General features: G+C 40.7%; 2 protein-coding genes and 1 long non-coding RNA gene across 6 annotated transcripts in view; 1 reads left to right on the forward strand and 2 right to left on the reverse strand.

Moving 5' to 3' along the window:
* Positions 1–13,006, reverse strand: CRYGS (crystallin gamma S). 2 transcript variants are annotated; one of them, XM_084990633.1, is made up of 3 exons: positions 12,872–13,006; positions 797–1,039; positions 1–368 (listed from the first exon to the last, which is right to left on the reverse strand). In XM_084990633.1, the coding sequence occupies exons 1-3, from the start codon at positions 12,875–12,877 to the stop codon at positions 96–98; spliced, it is 522 nt and encodes a 173-aa protein (XP_084846759.1). In that variant the 5' UTR covers positions 12,878–13,006; the 3' UTR covers positions 1–95. The 2 variants fall into 2 exon arrangements, with proteins under 2 accessions (XP_084846759.1, XP_001926182.1); XM_001926147.7 differs by lacking the exon at positions 12,872–13,006 and adding an exon at positions 6,757–6,941.
* On the forward strand, positions 3,366–8,583 carry LOC110256382 (uncharacterized). The gene is made up of 3 exons (XR_014824497.1): positions 3,366–3,494; positions 4,061–4,134; positions 6,065–8,583. It is a non-coding gene; the product is annotated as an uncharacterized LOC110256382 (long non-coding RNA).
* Positions 8,887–21,395, reverse strand: part of TBCCD1 (TBCC domain containing 1) — a 22,249-nt gene continuing 9,740 nt past the window's right edge. The window contains exons 4-8 of one of the 3 annotated variants that reach the window (XM_005652366.4): positions 19,524–19,890; positions 17,515–17,701; positions 16,877–17,374; positions 12,872–13,022; positions 8,887–9,089 (exon numbers count right to left, since the gene is read on the reverse strand). In XM_005652366.4, the coding sequence (XP_005652423.1) occupies positions 12,893–13,022; positions 16,877–17,374; positions 17,515–17,701; positions 19,524–19,890 (1,182 nt within the window). In that variant the 3' untranslated portion in view covers positions 8,887–9,089; positions 12,872–12,892. Of the gene's footprint in view, positions 9,090–11,640; positions 13,023–16,876; positions 17,375–17,514; positions 17,702–19,523; positions 19,891–21,395 lie in introns of those variants that run through there. The other 2 variants (XM_021068227.2, NM_001243469.1) reach the window with 2 other exon arrangements.

Raw genomic sequence — 21,395 nt, forward strand, 5'->3', positions numbered from 1 at the left:
TGCATGCCAATTGTTTTATTTATGATGATTATTTGGACGACAAGGCCAGCCAGCATTTGGCCCCCAGGAAGAAGCTTGTGGCCCCATCCACATCGTCACTCCACAATGCGACGGAAAGACTGAATGGCTGGGGAGGCTGCACCCCAATCGATGGGCTTCCGGTACTCCTTCTTGTCCAGGAGGTACTGCCTGCCACGGTAGTTGGGCAGCTCGTAGAAAATCCAGGCGCCCTCCAGCACCTTACAGGAGTGGACCTCTCGCATGTGGAATTGCTCCATGATGGAAGGGCAGTCTTCAGTGGTTTCATACATCTGACCAGTAAAATCCCCTTTCTCAAAGATCTGAATCTTATACTGGCCTCCGCTAGACTGAAAAGACACGGGGGCAAAGGAACAGCAAGCATGACGGAAATCAATGGCAAACCAGGGGCTCAGAGAACAGCGAGGTTCACCACCTTGACAGGGAGATGATCTGAACTCGCCTCCCCATTTGCACTGACCGAACCAAGAAAAACTCAACTCCTTAAAATACACAAGAGGTAGAGAAAGGATCACGCAAATAGGTAGTGTAGTCAGTCTTAGGATGAGCTGCCCTAAGAGTTTATTGAAGCCTCAGCAGCCAACAAGAGACAACCACCCATGAAGAGGTAGGACGTAGGAAGAAAACTCTTTCACCTAAAAGCAAAAAAACAAAAAACAAAACAAAACAAAAAAACCCAAACCAAAAAAACAACCATAGGGAGAGGGAGGGAGGCAGACAGAGTGAGAGAGAGGGACCCCGCTACCTCCAGACTCACCAGATGCACAGCCCTGCAGGAGCTGAGGCGGTCGTTGAGGCCCATCCAGTGCTGGTACTCGGGATACTCGCCCCGGGGTAGGATGTACATGTACCCGGCAAAGTTGGGCCTTTCATACACAGCCCAGGTGCCTCCTTCTACTCTGATGGAGTTGCAGCGACTCAGGTACATGTGGAAATCCGTGCAGTCGCAATCACTGTCATAGTGGCGGCCTTGAAAGTTTTTGTCTTCATAGAAAGTAATCTGAGATACAGGGCAAACAAAGGGAAGAACTGGAGTTCCCGTCATGGCTCAGCAGTTCCTGAATCCGACTAGGAACCATGAGGTTGCGGGTTCGGTCCCTGCCCTTTCTCAGTGGGTTAACGATCCGGCGTTGCCGTGACCTGTGGTGTAGGTTGCAGACGCGGCTTGGATCCCGCATTGCTGTGGCTCTGGCGTAGGCCAGGGGCTACAGCTCCAATTAGACCCCTAGCCTGGGAACCTCCATATGCCGTGGATGCGGCCCTAAAAAAAGACAACAACAACAAAAAAGATCAAAAAAAAAAGGGGGGGGGGAAGAACTGAGGGGTTAGGAGAGTCTATTCATAGAAAAATGAGAATGAAGAACACATTCTGCGCCTTAGATATTCCTTTCTCCTCCATTTTGAGGAGAAAACACACAGTCTTACCATATTTCACAACCTCTGCCTTCCAGCAGACAGCTTGAGTTGTCAACAACCAGAATGAGGACTTAAAATGAAATAAAATAGAAGAGTGCTCCTCGGTAATCCAGCAGGTTCAGACTCAAGTTCATGGCTTCCTTTTCATTGTACTTATCACAGTATAAGTTCTCCACTTTTATTTTATTTTATTTTTTTAAGTATGCTTATTTATTTATTTATTTATTTATTTTTTAGTCTTTTTGCCTTTTCTAGGGCTGCTTCCCGTGGCATATGGAGGTTCCCAGGCTAGGGGTCGAATCGGAGCTGTAGCCACTGGCCCACGCCAGAGCCACAGCAACACAGAATCCGAGCCGCATCTGTGACCTACACTACAGCTCACGGCAACGCTGGATCCTTAACCCACTGAGCAAGGCCAGGGATCGAACCCGCAACCTCATGGTTCCTAGTTGGATTCATTAACCACTGCACCACGACGGGAACTCCAAGTTCTCCACTTTTAGATCTGTCTCTCCCACCAACTCCTACTAGCCTTCTTCCAAGGGCAAAGGCCAAGCCTTACTTAAGCTATGGACACCTGTACCCAGCACTTGACAAACATTCAACAAATGCTGCAAGAATGTGAGTTTCAAATGCAGAAATTGCTTCCAGGTGATATGGGAAATATAGAGAGAAAAACACAACATAGACCTTAGCTTTATTTTTTATTTTATTTTATTATTTTTGTGCTTTTTTAGGGCCGCACATGTGGCATATGAAGTTCCCAGGCTAGGGGTCTAATAGGAGCTATAGTTGCCGGCCTACTCGCAGCCACAGCACTGCGAGATCCGAGCCACGTCTGCGACCCACACCACAGCTCATGGCAACGCCTGACCCCTGATGCACTGAGCAAGGCCAGGGATAGAATCCACATCTTCATGGACACTAGTCAGATTTGTTCCCACTTTGCCACAACAGGAACTCCCTAGAGCTTATTTTAAATGGATATAGAAATACAGACATGAAAAAACATATGATGTTTTGTATTATTTTCTTGCCAACCCATAGTAGTTGCTAAGTAACAAAATGACAAGGCAAGAATGTCCTTTGCTTCAAACTCTTACCAAGTTGCACCACAGTCTTTGGGGTAAACCTCTGAGGCCAGTGAGCACACTGGGAAGTATGAGGCCCTGAGAAATGGAAAATACTGGGCTCTAGAGCTACGTCTCTATGATCAGCCTGACCACCTCAGCCATGCCATCGCCCTGGGCTCCAGCTTCCCATTTGTTAAATAAAAGGATTGCACTAGATTTGAAGCTCTAGCTGTAAAATAAATTTTTCTGTTTGAAACAGGTGGTAGAGTTCCCGGGGAACGCCCAGGGCTTCATGATGGGGTTTTGGAAAACTGCTAGACCAAATGGACCGAAGAATCTGTCCCTTCTTGCCTGACAGTTCCACATCCAAGATCAATGCCCCCTCATAGGTTAAACTGAAATCCGCTTGTGTCATTGATTGGTGCAGTTACTTCTCCGATGTTGTGTCGCCACCTTGTGGCTAATTTGCTTTATTGGTCTAGAAGGTGACACCATGTCAGCCATTTCAGATGAAAGCAGCAGAGCCAGGTGAAGGCAGGAGCAGTCTGGAGAGGATCTGTGAGGTGAGGACTGAAGGGTAAGTAGGGGGCATCCAGAAACAGAGGGAAAAGGACAGCTCGTTCAAAGGAATAAAGGAGTGAAAAATCACAGCCATGGGACAAGTAGTTCATTAAGCCTGGTGTAGATTGAGTATGCGGTGGGAGTGTTACGAAATGAAGTGACCCCATGCTGGAGTCTCTCTGATGACCATGTGGGAAATGCAAAGTGGTGGTTTGTGCCTGGAAATAGCTGGTTGCTATGGGCAGAGGTAAGAGATGCTTAGGGCCAGCCAAAGGCAACCGCCATGTGAATGATAATGAGGAAATGGTCAAGAAATGAGGATTTGGTGACTGAGACGCAGGGAATGAAGGAAAAGAAGAAACTAAGAATGACTCATAGCTGGGCATAAAACATTTTCTATCCCAGGTGAGTCCTTCTAGATCGTGACCTACGAATTGTTATTTCCTTCTGCTGTACCCTTTCCCCTTCCTACAGCGCTCATTTCTCTCAACTCTTCTTCCCTATTCCCTAAAAGCTTCCTTACCCTTCCCACCCCTAAATCATCTACTTCCTCTCCTTTCTTCCCTTCCCGCTCCCTTCCCCATTTTAGCTTAGCACAGATTTAGAGATACATGGTAGGTACCCCAGTTAACAGAAAACAAAATCCGGGCACCACTAAGTTAAATCTGGGTAACACTGTTCACTGCAGAGGGTTGTTCTGAGGGTCTATCGGCACAGTGTTTTCAGTAAAGCAGTTTTATTAGCTAGCCCATGATTGCCAATAAGCTTCTGCTACAGCTGTTACAGATAAAGAAGTTAAATGACTTGCCTAAGGTCACAAGCTAGTTACAAGCTGGTTGCAGGCATGCCCGTGGACAGCACTGCAAACTCCTGGATAGTGATCTGTGGTTCATTTTATTTTTCTTTATATCCCTCTGCTGTCTTCCTACTGGCACAGCTAGCTCTGTTCAACATATACCATTTACTTTTAGAAATGGAAAAAGACTGCTCCTGAATCTTACTGGCTTTTCCTAAAACCTGTGGCAAGATCTTCAGGAAAATCAAGGTAACCTTTCTAAGTATGGATGGACGGAGTCTAACTTTCAATTCAATTTACCTTTGGTTTTTGGCCAACTAGTCACACACACACACACAGGCTTTGCCAGGGATATGCCATGGGAAATCATTATCATTTTTCTTCCTGTTTCTCACACCTCCTAACCCTCTGCACATTTGCCTGACTGACTTCAGAATCTGAAAAGTGGAAACATGGATGATTTTTTTCTTTGCTGGTTATCCTCCCAGCAGAGCGGCCAACTGTCCCGAAGTTGAAACAAAGCACTAGTGTTGCCATAGAATCATGACTGAGCCCCAGGGCCCCATTCTTCTTTCAGCGGGAGCACTTCCAAATCTCAGGGTCCAGAGATTGTCAATCCTCTACTCAATTGCGGGTGTAGAAGGACCAAGGAATCCGCGTTATGGTCAGCTGAGAGGTTGGGACTAGGGTGACAAATTTTGGAGAGAAGGCTAAGAAATGTGCAGGAGATTTTCCTAGAAGTTATTATAAAATTCCTCTAGTTTTCAAATTATTTTTTGAAAAATCGCCTAGGAGTTCCCATCATGACTCAGCAGTGAGCAAACCTGACTAGCATCCATGAGGACGCAGGTTCGATCCCTGGCCTCACTCAGTGGGTTAAGGATGCAGCATTGCTGTAAGCTGTGGTATAGGTCGCAGATGCGGCTCAGATCCCTTGTTGCTGTGGCTGTGGTGTAGGCAGGCAGCTACAGCTCCAACTGGCCCCTAGCCTGGGAATCGATATGCCACAAGTGTGGCCCTAAAAAGACAGAAAGACAAAAAAAAAAAGAAAAAGAAAAAGAAAAGAAAAAGGAAGAATAGCTTACTAATCCAGTACAGCAGAGGGAAAAAATGTCTTGAGTATTCCAGGGGTAATAAAAACACACTTGGTAAAATGCATTGCTTTTGCCAAGCCCATAACTCCTCTGATTAAACTGCTTGTGAGAAAGGGAGAAGCAATAAGTGAAAAAGTAAGGAATAAATTACCATCTCCTTTGGCCTAGCAAGCAAAAGTTTGTAACTAAGTGACAGGACCACCAACAAGTAATAAAAGAGTACATACACTATTCCTACTCTGGAAATCGTTGAAAGTGGGGGGCAGTGTTCTGTAACAGCTTCCCCTCAGGCATGTGGCTACTAGCCCTCTAAGGACTTCCAATTCTTTTTAGTGGGATTTTCATGGCATATTTTTAACAAACCTCAGAGCACTGAAGACATCTTCATTTTCCTCCTCAAACCTGGATGCAAGTCTGGCTATTCTATTTTCCAAATGGGGAAAAAAAAAAAAAAAAAAAAAAAAAAAAAGAAATCAGGGACTGACCGATTATGGGACAAGTTAACAGGTGCCTCCTGAAAAAAAATGCGATGGGATGTGCCTGATGTTGCCTATGTAGCTTTCATGCCAAAGTGGTTAGTCTGATTCTAAACATGAGAAAACAATTAGACAAATTCAGATGTCAGGACTTTCTGTAAGCCACCTGGTCTTATAGAAACTGAAAATGTCAATGTCTCAAAGAACAACAACTAGTCTATATTAAAAGAGGCTAAAAAAAGAAGAAAACTTAACCAAATGCAGTGAGTTATTCTTGACTGGGTCCCACATCAGGAGAAAAGCCAAAACCATGAAGCATATTTTTGGGGCAATTGGAATGTGAATATAGTCTGAATATTAGGTATTACATTTTAATGAATGTGGGGGACATGATAATGATGTGTTTATACAGAGACTGCCCTTGTTTTAGGAAAGACATGCCTAAATATGTTAAGGCAAAAGTACAATGCCGTCTGCTATTTATTGTCAAATGGTGTAATGAAAAGAGAAAGAGAGACAGAAAGAAACCAGATATGGCAAAATGTAAACAACCAGAGAATAGAAGGACCCATAAGTATTCATTCACCATTGCTTTCTTATCCTTTTCAGATTCAACAGGTTTTAACATTTTCAAAGTAAAACATTAGGAGGAAACTATCAGGCACCAGTCTTTGCTTTAGACCTATGGTCAGTGGAAGAACTAAAAAGAGAATAAAGGTATATCCCCTCATTCCCAAAGAGAACCAGTTGCCAGTCCAACAAGTGTGAATCAATATTTAGAAGCAATTTTCCTAATCTAAGTAAGCAATTTACTGGGGGAGAGGGATAAGGGTAACTGCTGAGTGAAGGGCATATGTGGGATTTATTTCATTTGGTTGATCCATCCGCTTTGGCTTTTACAGTATTAGTGGTTGACAAAATTTTAACTGAATACAGATAGTTTTCTACTCCATATAATCCTCTCATCTGCATGTCCTATTCCTGTGGAAATTCAAAGATTAGTTGCTGGAAGGCAGAAATCATGATGAAAGTTACACATTTCATACATGTACAAGATTCAACACAGAAGCGCACATGAAGAAGTACCCTTAATAAACTATCTGGTAAGTCTGTTAGAGCAGAAAATATAATAAGCATTCCCTAATCTTTTCTCCAATCCCAGCCTTCTAACCACTTTCATACTCACTTCCAGGCACAGGAACAAAAGCTTTTCTCCATGTTTTTTGTTTGTTTGTTTTTAATGCATCATTAGGTGATAAGAAAAGTGGGTAGGCTAGAAATCAGCATGACTGTTTACTTACCTTGGTTCCAACTTTAGACATTTTGGGTGCATAGATTGGTTTCCCCAGTGCTGAAAGCCAGGAATAGCTACAGAGTTAGAGGCACAGAGACATTTATACTGGGCTGGTTTCAAATCAAACATTTGCTTAGTCATGAGAATAGGATCCAAAAATTGAGTCAGTCATTTAGAGGCTATTGATGGTTTCTAGAAAAACAATCAGGATTATGAAATAAAGGAAAGCTTCAGTACCCCCTTTAATGCTTACCAAGCCTTGCTGCAGTATAGACTTTGCTGAGTCAAGACACCAAAACCCAGCCAAATTTTTCAAAATTAAAAACAAAAAAGTTTTTCTTACCTGAGTAATTTGTTTTCTAGCAAGCAGCCACCTTGAAATCCCCAGTCTTTTTTTTTTTAATTCAACAGAATTTGCAGGAGATGCGTCAAAAAACCACCCTCTAATTCTGAACAGAAGCGAAACATGTTCCAAAGCAATAAAATTGACTTGACAACTAAAGGCAATCAGTGCACAATCTTGTATTCAGAAAAAAAGTCAACACAGGTGACATTTGGGGAATGATTAGAAAAATTTTAACCTAGACTATATATTAGGTAATACCATTGTGCCAATGTTAAACTTGAATTCAATCATCTGTACTATGAATTTAATCATCTGTACTATGACTACGTAAGAGAATGTCTGGTTTTAGGAAATACATGCTAATGTATTTAGGCGTTAAGGTTCCAGATGTCTGCAACCTACTCTTAAACTGTTGAACAAAAATAAAACAGTAACACTATATAAAGAGTGGTAAAGTGAATGTGGCAAAATGTTAACAATTGGTGAATCCAGACAAAAGGCATGTGGGAATTCATATTCTTGCAACTGTTCTTCCAGTTTGAAATTTTTTCAAAACATACACAAAGGCTCTAAGCCACAAGAGAGGGTGCTACAGTGTGTAGCCCAAGAAACAGAAAGCTACTGTGGGAATCCTGAATCTGCAAAGGTTTAGCTAAGACCATCTTGCCACCTGCTAGTTTCTCTGCCATGATATCATATTGGAACCTGTGCAGAGAACAGTTTTTGGCGTTTAATATACCTCTGATTTTAGGAATGAGATTACAACTTATGTAAACTCAAAGAAACAACAAGTCAATTCTTCTCCATTTTAATTTTCCTGGTCAAATATATTCTCAAAAGTCTGACTTCCTCATCTTTCCACTGACAAAGCCTCCAGCAAATATTTTTGTAAATGGGATGCCTCCCAAATATATTATGGTCAGTTCAGAAAATGACAAATGTGCCTTGATAAGAAGATTGTCGAGTAACAAACTATTCAGTTGTATGCTTAGTTTTCTGAATTTTGTAAACTTTAAAAGAAAGTATCTAATTAATGCCATTAATTTCAGTAACCAATAGCAATGTCCAAAACACAATTCTATTACTCCAGTGTTTCTTTATTTGGTAATTCTCTGCTTGCTTGAATTTCATCTTAATATAAAATGTTCAGTTAGAATTAAAACACATTCTGAGGATTAATTTTCATTTCTGAAAATAAGAGAGCAAGCCTTTTTTGGATATAATTACTAATTAAGTGGCCAAAAAGCAAAGAAAACAATGTTTATCTGGAATCAGATTCACTTTATTAAATTGATCCTTGTTTTTCTTTACCTTAAAGAACACAGATTTCTCAACTTGGATAGAATGCTACAGAATAACATTGGAAATCTCTCTGAAATGAAAAGTAAAGTTTCATCTTTTTATCAAAAGGAGAAAATTACTTTTTAGAATTTGTTTATTGAAAATTTGAAGCAGAAAATGAAATAAAAAATAAAAATTTTTACAAAATTTCATTGTTGCATACTTTAAGGACTAAAATATCTTTGTATAAAACTCTTCCTGCTACATTTATGCTCCAAGAAAATCATACTTTCATTCCAATTCTTTTTTTAAAGGAGTAGCAATTTCCTTTTAAATAGTTATAAAGAACTATAAAACACTTAACTTAACCCTAGAAAGGATGAAACCCTCTCATTACACAAATTAAAATATGAAGGATGCTTGTAAATCTACAATCACTCAAACATTACCATATATACAATGCCTTCATCAACTTTTTCATTTTAGCATCACAAAATGAGCCTTCTGATGTTCTATAAACAATATGTTTATATGATAGTCAGAAGTTTAGCTAAAATTCAGAGTAAACAGTAACAAATGAGATTGGGAGGAATCTTAAGGAAAGGTCTTAAATAAGAAGAAAAAGCCCCAAAGTGTCTTAAGCAGCAAGAAGTCCTTCCCAGTATTGTTTCAACACGTGCACCAGCCCCCATTCATCCTCATGTTTCCAGGGCCTGAAGATGCAAAAGAAAAACACTAATAACTTTCTTTCTTTTTTTTTTTTTTTTTTTTTTGTCTTTTTGCTATTTCTTTGGGCCGCTCCCGCGGCATATGGAAGTTCCCAGGCAAGGGGTCGAATTGGAGCTGTAGCCCCTGGCCTACACCAGAGCCACAGCAATGCGGGATCCGAGCCGCATCTGCAACCTACACCACAGGTCACGGCAACGCCGGATCGTTAACCCACTGAGAAAGGGCAGGGACCGAACCCGCAACCTCATGGTTCCTAGTCGGATTCGTTAACCACTGCGCCACGATGGGAACTCCTAATAACTTTATTTTCTATTGCCTTCATGCAGAAGCAGGGAAAAAATCCTTTTCATAAATTCACATACATCAAGATCAGATGATAATTTAGGGTGATTAAATATGTGAAATTAAAAGTTAATTACATTCCTTTCTCTGAGGGTCACATTAGTTCATAATAGAAGAAAAGAAATTCAAACATCGACATAAAGTAGCAGGCTACGGGGATTAATCTAAACTAAAATTTTTATCCTTTTATAAAAGTTCCCATTTCCTTTGGATAATCTTCATCAAATTTCCAATTCTTTGTCTCAGTATTTATTAGCTACATATTGCAAAATTCTTTTTTATGAAAAGTAATACACACTTTGAAAATGTAAATAATTATTAAAAGTAAACGACAAAGAATACACTTACGCAGCTTTGGAAAATAGTTCAGTGGTTCTGCAAAAAGTGAAACGTATGACCTTGCAATTCTACGCCGCTGTATAGTGTGCCCAGGAGAAATAAAAGCATCTCCACACAAAACTTGTACACGCAAGTACACACAGCAGCATTATTCACAACAGCTGAAAAGTGAAAGCCACTCAAATGTCCATCAACTGATGAACAAATAAACAAAGTGTGTCTCTCCATACAATGACATTAGTATTCAGCCATAAGAAGGAATGACCTACTGACACACGCTACAACGCAGATGGACCCTGAAAACATTATGCTCAGTGAAAGAGGGCAGACGCAAAGGCCACAGGTTGTCCGATGCCCTTTATATGAAATGTCCAAGAGTTCCCTGGTGGCTTAGCAAGTTAAGGACCCAGCATTCTTACTGCTGTAGCTCAGATTTGAACTTCCACATGCTGCTGGCATGGCCAAAAGGGAAAAAAATAAACAAAAAATTTGGAATCCTCTTGTGGTGCAGTGGGTTAAAGATCCAGTGTTGTCACTGCAGTGGCTTGGGTTGCTGCTGTGGCGTGGGTTCTTCTCCTGGCCCAGGAACTTCCCCATGCTGTGGGCGTGGTTATGTGGAGATGAATGTCTAGACTGAAAAATCAAGCAACAAAAAGTAGGTTAGTGGTTGCCAGGGACTAGGAGGCAAAGGAGGTTTCGGGGGTTAGAGGAATTGGGAGTGACTTCCAATGTGTATAGGGCTTATTCTTAGGGTAATGAAAATGTTCTGGATTTGTTAATAGTGATGGCTGTACAAACTTGTGATTATAATCAAAGCTGCTGAATTCTTCATCTTGAAAAAGTGAATTTTATGGCATGTGGATTATATCTCAATAAAAATTGAATTACTTCTCCTACCCTAAACACCCAGTCTCAATCCTCAAGGACAAACACTGCTAACAATTTCTTTATATCCTTTCGAAAAAAAAAAAAATTTATATTTTAGGGCTGCACCCATGGCATATGGAGATTCCCAGGCTAGGGGTCGAATTGGAGCTGCAGCTGCCACCTACGCCACAGCCACAGCAACATGGGATCCAAGCCAAATCTTCAACCCGCACTGCAGCTCACGACAACGCTGGATCCTTAACCTAGTGAGTGAGGGCAGGAATCAAACCCACATGCTCAGAGTTCCCATTGTGGCTCAGTGGTTAACGAATCCGACTAAGAACCATGAGGTTGCGGTTTGATCCCTGGCCTCGCTGTGCGCTGTGGTGTAGGTTGCAGATGTAGCGCGGATCTCACGTTGCTGTGGCTCTGATGCAGGCCGGCAGCTACAGCTCTGATTAGACCCCTAGCCTGGGAACCTCCATATGCCACGAGAGTGGCCCTAGAAACGGCAAAAAGACAAAAAAAAAAAAAAACCAAAAAGAACAAAAAAAAAAACCCCACATGCTCATGGATACAAATTGGGTTCCTTACCACTGAACCACCACAAGAACTCCTCCTTTCATAAATTTCTAAGGGATATAATCAGCACATAAATGGCGTGATTATCCCTTTCCTCTCTTCAAACATACAAGACAACATTTTATTCCCTCTGCCTTTTACCTGCACCCTCTCATCCCCCACCTTAGAGATCATTCAGTATCAGCACATGCAGATGTACTTCATTTTTTTGAAAGATGCATTCTGTGGCATGCACGACTCAGTTCATTAGCCACCAGCCCTACTGAGAAGCATGTAGCTTGTTTACAGCCTAGAGCTATTTTAAATAATGGTGCAATGAAAATCTCTTATTAAACAGATCTTTATATATGTGAATGTATCTCTAAGATAAACCTAAGAAGTAAAATTGCAAAGTCAAAGAGTGTGTGCATTTTTAATTCTGAATTTATTCTCTCCAAAGACGTTGCACAAATTTACACTTTTCCCAGCAGTAAGTGAAATGTCTTATCAGTGTTATATACTACTAGTTTTTGATCACTGCCAATGTGATAGGTGAAAAATAGCATCGTACAATTCTTTAAGTGACAGTGAGCATCCTTGTGTGTAAGCATTTTTCTGTGAACTACCTATTTATGTCCTTTGTCTGTTTTTCTATTGTTAGTTTTTGTTTTTGTTTTTTTTCCCCCACATCTGTGGTATGCATAAGTTCTGGGACCAGCGATCAAACCCTTGCCACAGAAGTGACCCAAGCCACAGTAGTGACGTCACCAGATCCTTAACCTACTAGGTCACCAGGGAACTCCCTCTATTGTTAGTCTTTAAAATTACTTGAAAATAGCATAATAAGCTAATTTCTATTAAAAAATACTATGTTTTGGGATTAAATAACTTCCAGGAAATCTGTCTATATCCATGTTCTCTTCTATTGAATCTGTAGGTCCTTTAGAGTTCAATATTCAAATCTTCTTTTTCTTTTTTTTTTCTTTTTGTCTTTTTAGGGCCACACTAGCAGCATATGGTGGTTCCCAGGCTAGGGATTGAATCAGAGCTGTAGCCGTCGGCCTACGCCACAGCCACAGCAACTCGGGATCCAAGTCACATCTGCAACTTACACTACAGCTTATGGCAACACTGGATCCTTAACACAGTGAGCAAGGCCAAGGTCGAACCCGGGTCCTTATGGGTACTAATTGGGTTCATCAACCACTGAGCCATGACAGGGACTCCTCAAAGCTTCATGTGGATTAACTCTTGTCATTTTCCAATGCTCGTATGTGCTATTAACAAAGATTAGCTAATTTATTAATTGGTTTGTGTGTGGGGTGATGAGAAAGAGGAAAAATGTGTTAGAAAAGGTAAAACTTAAAACTGCATATGGGGAAATACAGAACAACTTGTGCCAGGCAAGAGGCAAAGAAGACAAATTTGGCTACTATATTTGCCTATAACTCTCTAGGTTCCACCTGAATATTTTGGTTGGTCTCTTCACTATAAAATGTGGTAAATATGGGTATATAAAAATCTATATGCACTGGTGGGAGTGGTGGAAAAAAATGAGCAATGGTTGGTAACATAATATTCTATGTGTTCTTTTGGTTTGTTTATATGATTTCCCTAAAATAATTTATTTTAAGTGGTCTCCATGATAAATGCCTACCAGCATTTTGATGAGGAAGTTTTATCCTGCTGCTTGTTTGGAGCCCACTGTAGGAGGCACAAGGCTGTCCAACTGCTGACGATGTCCTGTATTAATCAACCACTCATAGAACTTGTTTTCCACAAGTACCTGGAACTGCTTCCTTTGATCCCTAAAATTGCAAAGGAGAGCAAAAACATGTAAGAAAACTAATTCACATTAATTTTGCTGTAAGTGATTATAAAATATTTTAATGGGATAAACATTAAATTATTTCTAGTTATCCATTTGTTCTCTCCAAGTAACTGCTCTGTTCAGTTCTGTACAATGGATCACCACCACCACTTAAAAAAAAAAAAAAAAAAAAAGACTGCTCAGGAGTTCCCTGGTGGTACAGTGGGTTAAAGACCCAGTGCTGTCACTGCTGTGGCTTGGGTTGCTGCAATCGCAACCCAAGCCACAGCAGTCTGGTCTGGATTCTGCATGCCACAAACACAGCAAAATAGGAAAAAAAAAAGATTGGTCAGATACAATTCCTTCTTTGTAAAAACTTATCAGTAGTTACCTATTTTGTTTTTCTGTGTCTATTCACTCGAGATATTTACTAAGGACCACGTGATGCTGGGTAGTGTTCAGAACAACGGGCAATAAATGTGTAAAGAAAAGAGAAAAGGTTTCTGTCCGGGCAGAATATGCGCTGCGCGACTCCAGAGGGCACCATTCACATTGTGATCTATGTAGTCTGTGCTCCCTGTGGAATGCACATTCTAGTAGGGAAGATAGGTAATACATAAAATAAATATAGATGAACTTGGAGAAAAATGAAGCAGAGTAAGGAAAGTGAGAGTCTTGGGAATGCTAATTTAGAAAAAGGATGGGCAGCAACTTTTTGAGGAGTATGTTGAATGGATTGTGTTAATGTGGACTGAACATGTATATTTCCTAAAAGTTACACATGCTCCAAAGCTGGGCAGGATGGAGGAGACAAATGAGGAATCCAAAGCCTTGGAATTTGGTACCAGTCCTACACCTAACGTGCCGTAACCTCTGTAAGCTCCTGATTACACTTTCCTAACAGGGGCTAAAAATTGCTACTCCCTTCTTGTTGCTGAATCACTGGATGCATCCAAAGAATTAAAGTTTGGAAATTTTAAATTAAAAAAAAAAGAAAAAATAAAAAAGAAAAAGGATGGGCAGACAGAAGCCTAAGATGACACTTGAACAGATATCTGAATGAAGTGATAGATTAAGCAAAATAAATATCTGGAGAAGAACATTCCAGGCAGAGGAAACAAAAAGCCCAAAGGCTCTAAAGTGAGAATATGTAACATGTTCAGGTTAAGCAAGAGCGAGGAAGTTCCTGAGAGTCAGAGCTAGCTTAGCACCATCAGCTAGGCCTGGGCGCAGCTAGGACCTGGCCTGGCCAAGGTGCTCTTCTGCTGGGCACAGACAACGCCACAGAACACTGACCGTAGACAAGGCCACTATGGGATGACGCCAGATCAAGGCAAAAACAAAGCCACTCATAATCATATCTCAGGTCCAGACAAAAACCAAAAACATTTTGGGGTCCAAACCACAAAAATGACTGAACACCAGCCCTTCCTGGCTCATGAGTGACTGCTACTTCTTTACAATGAAAGTTTTAGCCCCTTTATTCTTCTCATCTTTAATATAAAAGTTGTTATGATGCCAAAACACAGAATTACCCTCACTTCCAGATTGCATCCAACCCACAACAAAGCTTTGCTTCCCAGAACCCTCCCCCAAAACACCTAACACAGCCAAAATCCAATTAGCAGTTCTTTCAAACACGCTTTTGTGGAGATGAAACTGGTTCTCTCCCTCCTTGCAATGAGTCATAATATCCAACTTTATTCTGCAGATACATTCCTGGAGGTGTTTGGCTGGAGGGCAACGACTAACAGTAAGAAGACTGTAGTATGGAGGGAAGCACTGGGTGAGGAAAAGGATGGCAGAAAATGAGGCAGATAGGGCCCTGTAGGTACTGTGAGGGTTTTATATGTTATTCTAAGTATGATGGGGGGGGCCATCAGAGGAGCCAGAGCAGGGAAATGACATAATTGAATCACTTATTTAAAGGATCATGTTGGCAATTTGTTTTTTCTCTTTCTTTCTTTTTTTCCTTCCTTTCTTCCTTCCTTCATTCCTTCCTTTCTTTCTTTCTGGCTGTACCCGCAGCAAATGGAAGTTCCCAGGCCAGGGACTGAATCCGAGTGGCATCTGCAACCTATGCCACAGCTGCAGCAACAACAGATCTTTATCCCACTGTGCTGGGCTGGGAATCAAATCCATGCCTGCTGCACCCAGGGGGAACTCCTGCTGTCAAATTAGTCAATAATTCTTCTGTCTTTCCATATTCCCAATGCTTTTCCTTATTTCTGGTGTCATCATGGATCTCACCACTTGAATACGCTGTGATTCAGAGTCCACATTCATTAAACACTTACCACATTCCAGACTCTGCACACCTGTACAAGCTTTTCATATGTGTGAGAAAATCTAGGCATCTAAACACCAGGAGCATTCAAATAGCAGAACTGCTTTAAAAGAATATTCTCCCCATGATCCACTTTATATCATGTCATTATAATGGTTATATTATTTATGACAACACTTCTAGAAAAGACACTAAGAAACCAGGCTGACTAGGTGCAAATCCCCGCTCCTGAGTGACTTTGGGTAAGTTATTTACATGTCTCTGTTCCTCAGTTTCCTCATCTGCGATAGGGAATCGTTAGGAAGAATAAATACATTAAAACATTGAAGGCACTTAGAATGGTACTTGGCACACAGTAAGTGCTCACTGCATATTACCTATTATTATGGTCATCGTTATTCTGCAAAACTGAGAATGATCTGTAGTATCCTAGCGGCTCAATCCATGGGATACAAACCAGGTCGAAGAATGTTTGTTACAGATAACAGTATTATCACAGTGGGTTCCCAAGTAAAGCCTGAGTTGCGACTGTTGTTGATCTGTATATTTTTAGCAGGTAGCAACTGTTTTAAAGAATCTAGATGTAACTGTGTAACCATATATTATATACCTCCTTCCCGAATCCATAGGCCACAAGAATGCTTCCGGAAAATACCATGGCTAGATCAAGTCTTTTTTTTCAACAATTTCTCTTGGACATAAGTTAATTCTATCAGATCAGGTGTCAGAGATTCTGGGTAAACAATCTCACCCATAAGAGATGTGTCTCACAAACTTACCACTAAGCAGAATGTCTTACACTCAATATAGCACACACACCATAGCGTCTTACACACAGGTCACTCCTATAAGTTATCTTACTAAATCTTCACAGCAACCTCATCATGTGGAAAATATACTCATACTTTATATATGATACACCTAAGAGCCAGAGAGGTCAGATGACACATTCAACATCATACCATAAGTGGCATGGTCAGTACTAATTCCTGAGTCAGAGTACTTTTTGCTACAATACAGACACAGCTACCTGTAGAACAAAAATAATCTTAAAATCTAATAAAACCCAGAGGTCTAGTTAAAGTAAGAATTTTTTAAATTCTTTTTTTGGAGGGGCACCTGAGGCATATGGAAGTTCCCAAGCTAGGGGTCAAATCAAAGCTGTAGCTGCCGGCCTACACCACACAGCCACAGCAACACTGGACCTGAGCCACATCTTCAACCTATGCCACAGCTTGCAGCAGGCAACACTGGATCCTTAACCCACTAAGCGGGACTGGGGATTGAAACAGCATCCTCATGGATACTAGCTGGATTCTTAAGCCGCTGAGCCACAATTGTAACTCCTTTTTTTTCTTTTTTTCCTGCCAGTTAAACTTAAGCTTCTACTATATGAGCATCCACTTGCTGCCATCGCCCAACCAAACACTGACTGGAATACTGACCTCAGTGAAAGACACACCAGGTCTTTTTTATTACTGATCACAGCTATAAACACATACAGATTAATTCGCTTTCCCACGTAGTTTTACCTAAGAGAAATAACTACTTCAGAAGATACTCACTTTGTCAAACGAGCCTCTTTCACAGTTTTCTGCCAGATCTGTATCTTCTTTTCTCTTTGGCCCAGTGCTCTCTGATATGCAGATGGAAGACCCCCAGGTATCTCTGTTGTGTCCCCTTCCATTTCAAAGGGAATAATAAATACATAGAAGTCACACGGTGGCAAGAGTCTGAAGACACTTGTGTTGCTGTTCTCCCGGCACACAATCATGGGGTTATCCCAATAGTTAGGCACTGCTGCAAGGCCGGTCCTGGCCATGTGGTCCTCCAGCATTGGGTAATGAGTATGAAAAGGGGCAAAAGTTACTCTCTGGTTCCCAGAGAGAATAAGTGGGCGCGTAGGTGTCAGAATGTGAAAGATGCAATCTGTCGTAGAAGAGATGGACAGACGATGGCAAACGGCAATGACTTTAACGTTGTCACAGCTGTGGAGGTGAAGGGCAGTCTGTACTGGGCCCAGGACAAAGGTGCTATTCCTGCACTTCTCAACTGTCACAGATCTGAAAAATGAGGTAAACACCCTTTAATAAGAAAACAATTATATTTGACTATAATATTCTTCTCTGACAGCAAATAAAAGGACCAATCCCGGTCCAAAGAAAATGTCACCATGTCAGAACACTATGTAGACAGAGCTTACCGTAGGGGAGAGAGCAGGTATATGAAAGACTCATTGCAACGGTGGATCTTCACATGTGCCCCCACCAGAGTATCTGAGCTCTTGGCCAATGTCTGCTTGTAAACCTGGCTCATCACCACCATGCGGTACATCCTAGGCGCCACGTGAGTGTTACAAGCAATCTTAGCTCTTTTGGTCGTGCCTTCAACTATGTAAGAAAAACAGCAACAACTGAGATAGCTTCAAAGAAAAACAATCAACCACATGAGGTCACACATGTTTACACGTCTAAAATTATATCCATGTGAGGTTTAAAAAAATATTAGATCTGGCTGTTGGGTAAAGAGGTGTCTGCTATACTCTTCTCTGTACCTTTCTATATGTTTGCAATATTTCAAACTTTTTTCTAATTAAAAAAATGTTAAATCTATAATCCATTCAAGATTAACTATAGATCTAAGACTTTTTTTTCATATCTACCCTTCAAGTTGAATAATGTGCCTAAGGTCATGTGACATTTTAATAAGTGGCAGAGCTGGCCGAACTCAAGTATCTTTTCCAACCTGCCTGAATTTTTATCATCCCACCTCTTAAATTCTTTAAATTGCCCTAATAACTCATTCTGAACCCCTCCTAAGTTACTTACCACATCATCCCATGAATTCTATTTGGGTTCATGTCTTTACTCCCTGGGTCATTACTAACTGAGAGCACGTTTTCCTACTGGACATGGTGCCTGGCACAAACTCACACTCAAAAGTATCTGTGTGAGCTGCTCTCCTAACACAGTCCCACCATATGTCACTGCCTTTGCAGAATACTTCCCTGCAAACCATCAGGGCACCCTTATAAAGAAAACTGGCCAGATGGAGAGTGGTCACATAGTGTGCTATTCTTTTAAAACAATTCTTATTGTTTCCTCTTATTAGATAAGTAATATATGGCTACTGCAGACAAATTTTAAATACTAGTAGTAAAAGATAAAAATTATTTGTAATCCTTCTGTCTACCACATTTCTGGTATAATCCCATAATTGTTAGAGGTCCTTCTTTTCCCTACTAGAACCTACCCTAATAATGTTTCAAAACTTAATTGCACCTATATTCTTTTATTAACATCAAGAATTAGGTAGTATCTCCTATATATTTATAGGAGCCTTATGTATCTGAGTCTTTGACCTAGAGCAATAGTTTGGTTGGCTATAAAATACCTGGATCACAATCTTTTTTGCTCCAGATTCTGCAGATGATGCTCAACTATTTTCTGGTTTTCAGCATTAGAAAAATTTGACACAAAACTTATTATTTTTTTTTTTACATTTACACAGAACCTATTCTTTCCTTATCTTTGAAACTCAGAGATTATAGAAGTATATTCTAAGTTTTTTCCCCATTAATTTTGCCTCAGGAAACACATACCTCTCTTTAAATTTATATCTGAGTCTCTCTTCTCTTAAAACTTATACCTAGGCCCCAAGAAGTCATGGAGTACCTGGAACCTATCCCTTTAGCCATCACTGGACTATCAGAAGTACATACTTTTGCAACCAAAATCAGATTTTCTCTACTATAAATTTAAGTTTCCAGTTTAGAAATGGTTGGGCTGCTTGTGTTTGTATAGCTAAAAAGAACTTTATCTCCACACCAACTCTCTGAGCTTGTAACTGTGAAATGGCCAGTTTCTGCTAAGGTGCACAGAAAACAGGAAAGCTGCAAGCAAATGAGTATAGGAGAGTGAGAGGGAAAAAGAGTCAGGAAAGAAGAGCAGAGCAAAGAAAGGACTAATTAAAGTTGGAGTTTCTGTCAACTGCAACCAAAACAACTTGGACTACTGAATCAAGACTCTGAGATGGTTCCTGCCTTGAGAGAAAAAGTCAGATACAAAAGAGATGTTCCCTTTTTTTCTCTTATAGTAGCAATATTTTTTAGGTTTTCCACAGAAGATGTGTAATCATTAATATACCAGAAAACACTAGGTTCCTTATTAACCTGTCATTCAATTTAATAGAGATTAAAATATTAATAAATACCTTGGTGAGCCCAAGCCAATTTCTTCCCTGACTTGAGGCAAGCCGATGTACCAAATGGATTCCCAGTCAAAGAGGCTCTCAACCAGGCTTCCAGCTTGTAGAAAGAAAAGGCCTTAGACGTCTTTGAGAAGCCAGTTTCTGCATGCAGTGGTTGCCACAGTGCAAGTTCGTAAAGTGGATAGATCTTCCTGGCTCCACTCACAGTACCTTCAATAAGAAAGCTGAGAGCCACAACAGCTTCTCGCGAGACTAGACTACTGTGGGTCGAATGAAATGATGCAGTGAGTTGTTCTGGATCTAAAAGCAGCTCAAGGAGATCTGACAGATGATCACAGACAAAAGCTTGGTGACTGTAATCATTCCAGTTCTAAAAAATATCAAAAGAAAGCACTCTTAACAGAACAAAGAGATTCCACAAGATCTTAAAGTTTATATTTTAAATATTTTGTATTTATACTTTGCTTCATCCCCTGAAAGCATGTAAGATGGCTATATAAACCTTTTAAAGACTTTCTGTGTATGTGATAGCTATAAACAGACTCTCTTTGCCTTAGCTAACTCAAAAGTAATACTAATAGCTAACCCATAGTGTGTGCTAAGCACTGTTATATAAAATTCAGCATATTTAATCCTAGCAACAGTCTTATGATAGATGCCACTACCATGTTCATTTTATAGAAGATGAAATGAAGATACAGAAAGGTTAAGAAACTTGCCCAAGGTCACACAGTTAGTAAATATTCTAATAGTTTTGGATCAAGCATAAAAATAATCACCTTGGACATTCATATCATGAAGCACTGGGTTTATTTACTTTCTTCATTCCTTTTTTTTTTTTTTTTTTTTTGTCTTTTTGTGTTTTTCTGGGACCACACGTGCAGCATATGGAGGTTCCCAGGCTAGGGGTCTAATTGGAGCTGTAGCTGCCGGCCTACACCACAGCCACAGCAACACGAGATCCAAGCCACATCCGTGACCTACACCACAGGTCATGGCAATGCCAGATCCTTACTTAACCCACTGAGCAAGGCCAGGAATCAAACCCGCAACCTCATAGTTCCTAGTCGGATACGTTAATCACTGCGCCATCACAGGAACTCTTTATTTACTTTTTTAAATTATAGAAGGAATTTCAAATTTCACTGGATGAAGTAAGTCAACTAATCTAACAGTAGCCAGATTTAAAAGAAGTTGTAACTTTGGGAATAAGCTTTGAGTTGGCAGACGTTCTAATAACTTGGCTCATTCACTTGACAGATACCTTTTGTGATATGAGCAGTGTTAAGTGATGAATTATGCAAATTGAGTAAGACATAGTTGTCCTCAAGGAATTCAGGATCTATGTACTAAAATGACAAGATAAACAAATAACTGTAATCCAGTGAGATCCCTACCGAAGAGATCTTTAAATTCTATCAGCATGAGAGGAACAAAGAACTCCATCTGGGGCACACAAATCTTAGCGGAGTGTAGTTTGAACAGATTCTTTTTTTTTTTTTTTTTTTTTTGTCTTTTTGCCATTTCTTGGGCCGCTCTCGCGGCATATGGAGGTTCCTAGGCTAGGGGTCCAAACGGAGCTGTAGCCACCGGCCTACGCCAGAGCCACAGCAACTCGGGATCCGAGCTATGTCTGCGACCTACACCACAGCTCACGGCAACGCCGGATCGTTAACCCACTGAGCAAGCGCAGGGACCGAACCCACAACCTCATGGTTCCTAGTCGGATTCGTTAACCACTGCGCCATGACGGGAACCCCTGAACAGATTCTTGATTGATGTTGGCAGTTATGCAAACAGATCAGATAAAGAAAGCATTCCAGGCCTAGGCAACAGCATCCAAAGGCCCATAGGAGTAAAATGACTTGCTGTGTT

Source organism: Sus scrofa, chromosome 13 (assembly GCF_054392235.1).
Source record: "Sus scrofa isolate SSC_HxYL_T2T_F1_AM1 chromosome 13, Sscrofa_HxYL_maternal_Yorkshire_Landrace_v2.0, whole genome shotgun sequence".
In the NCBI taxonomy this organism is placed as follows: Eukaryota; Metazoa; Chordata; class Mammalia; order Artiodactyla; family Suidae; genus Sus; species Sus scrofa.

Coding starts and splice junctions, on each gene's coding strand:
- CRYGS (XM_001926147.7), bottom strand. CDS start 6,777: ATGTCTAAAGTTGGAACCAAG. Junction 1,040..6,756: donor TGTCTAAAGTTGGAACCAAG/GTAAGTAAACAG, acceptor CCTGTATCTCAG/ATTACTTTCTATGAAGACAA. Junction 369..796: donor CCTGCAGGGCTGTGCATCTG/GTGAGTCTGGAG, acceptor GTGTCTTTTCAG/TCTAGCGGAGGCCAGTATAA.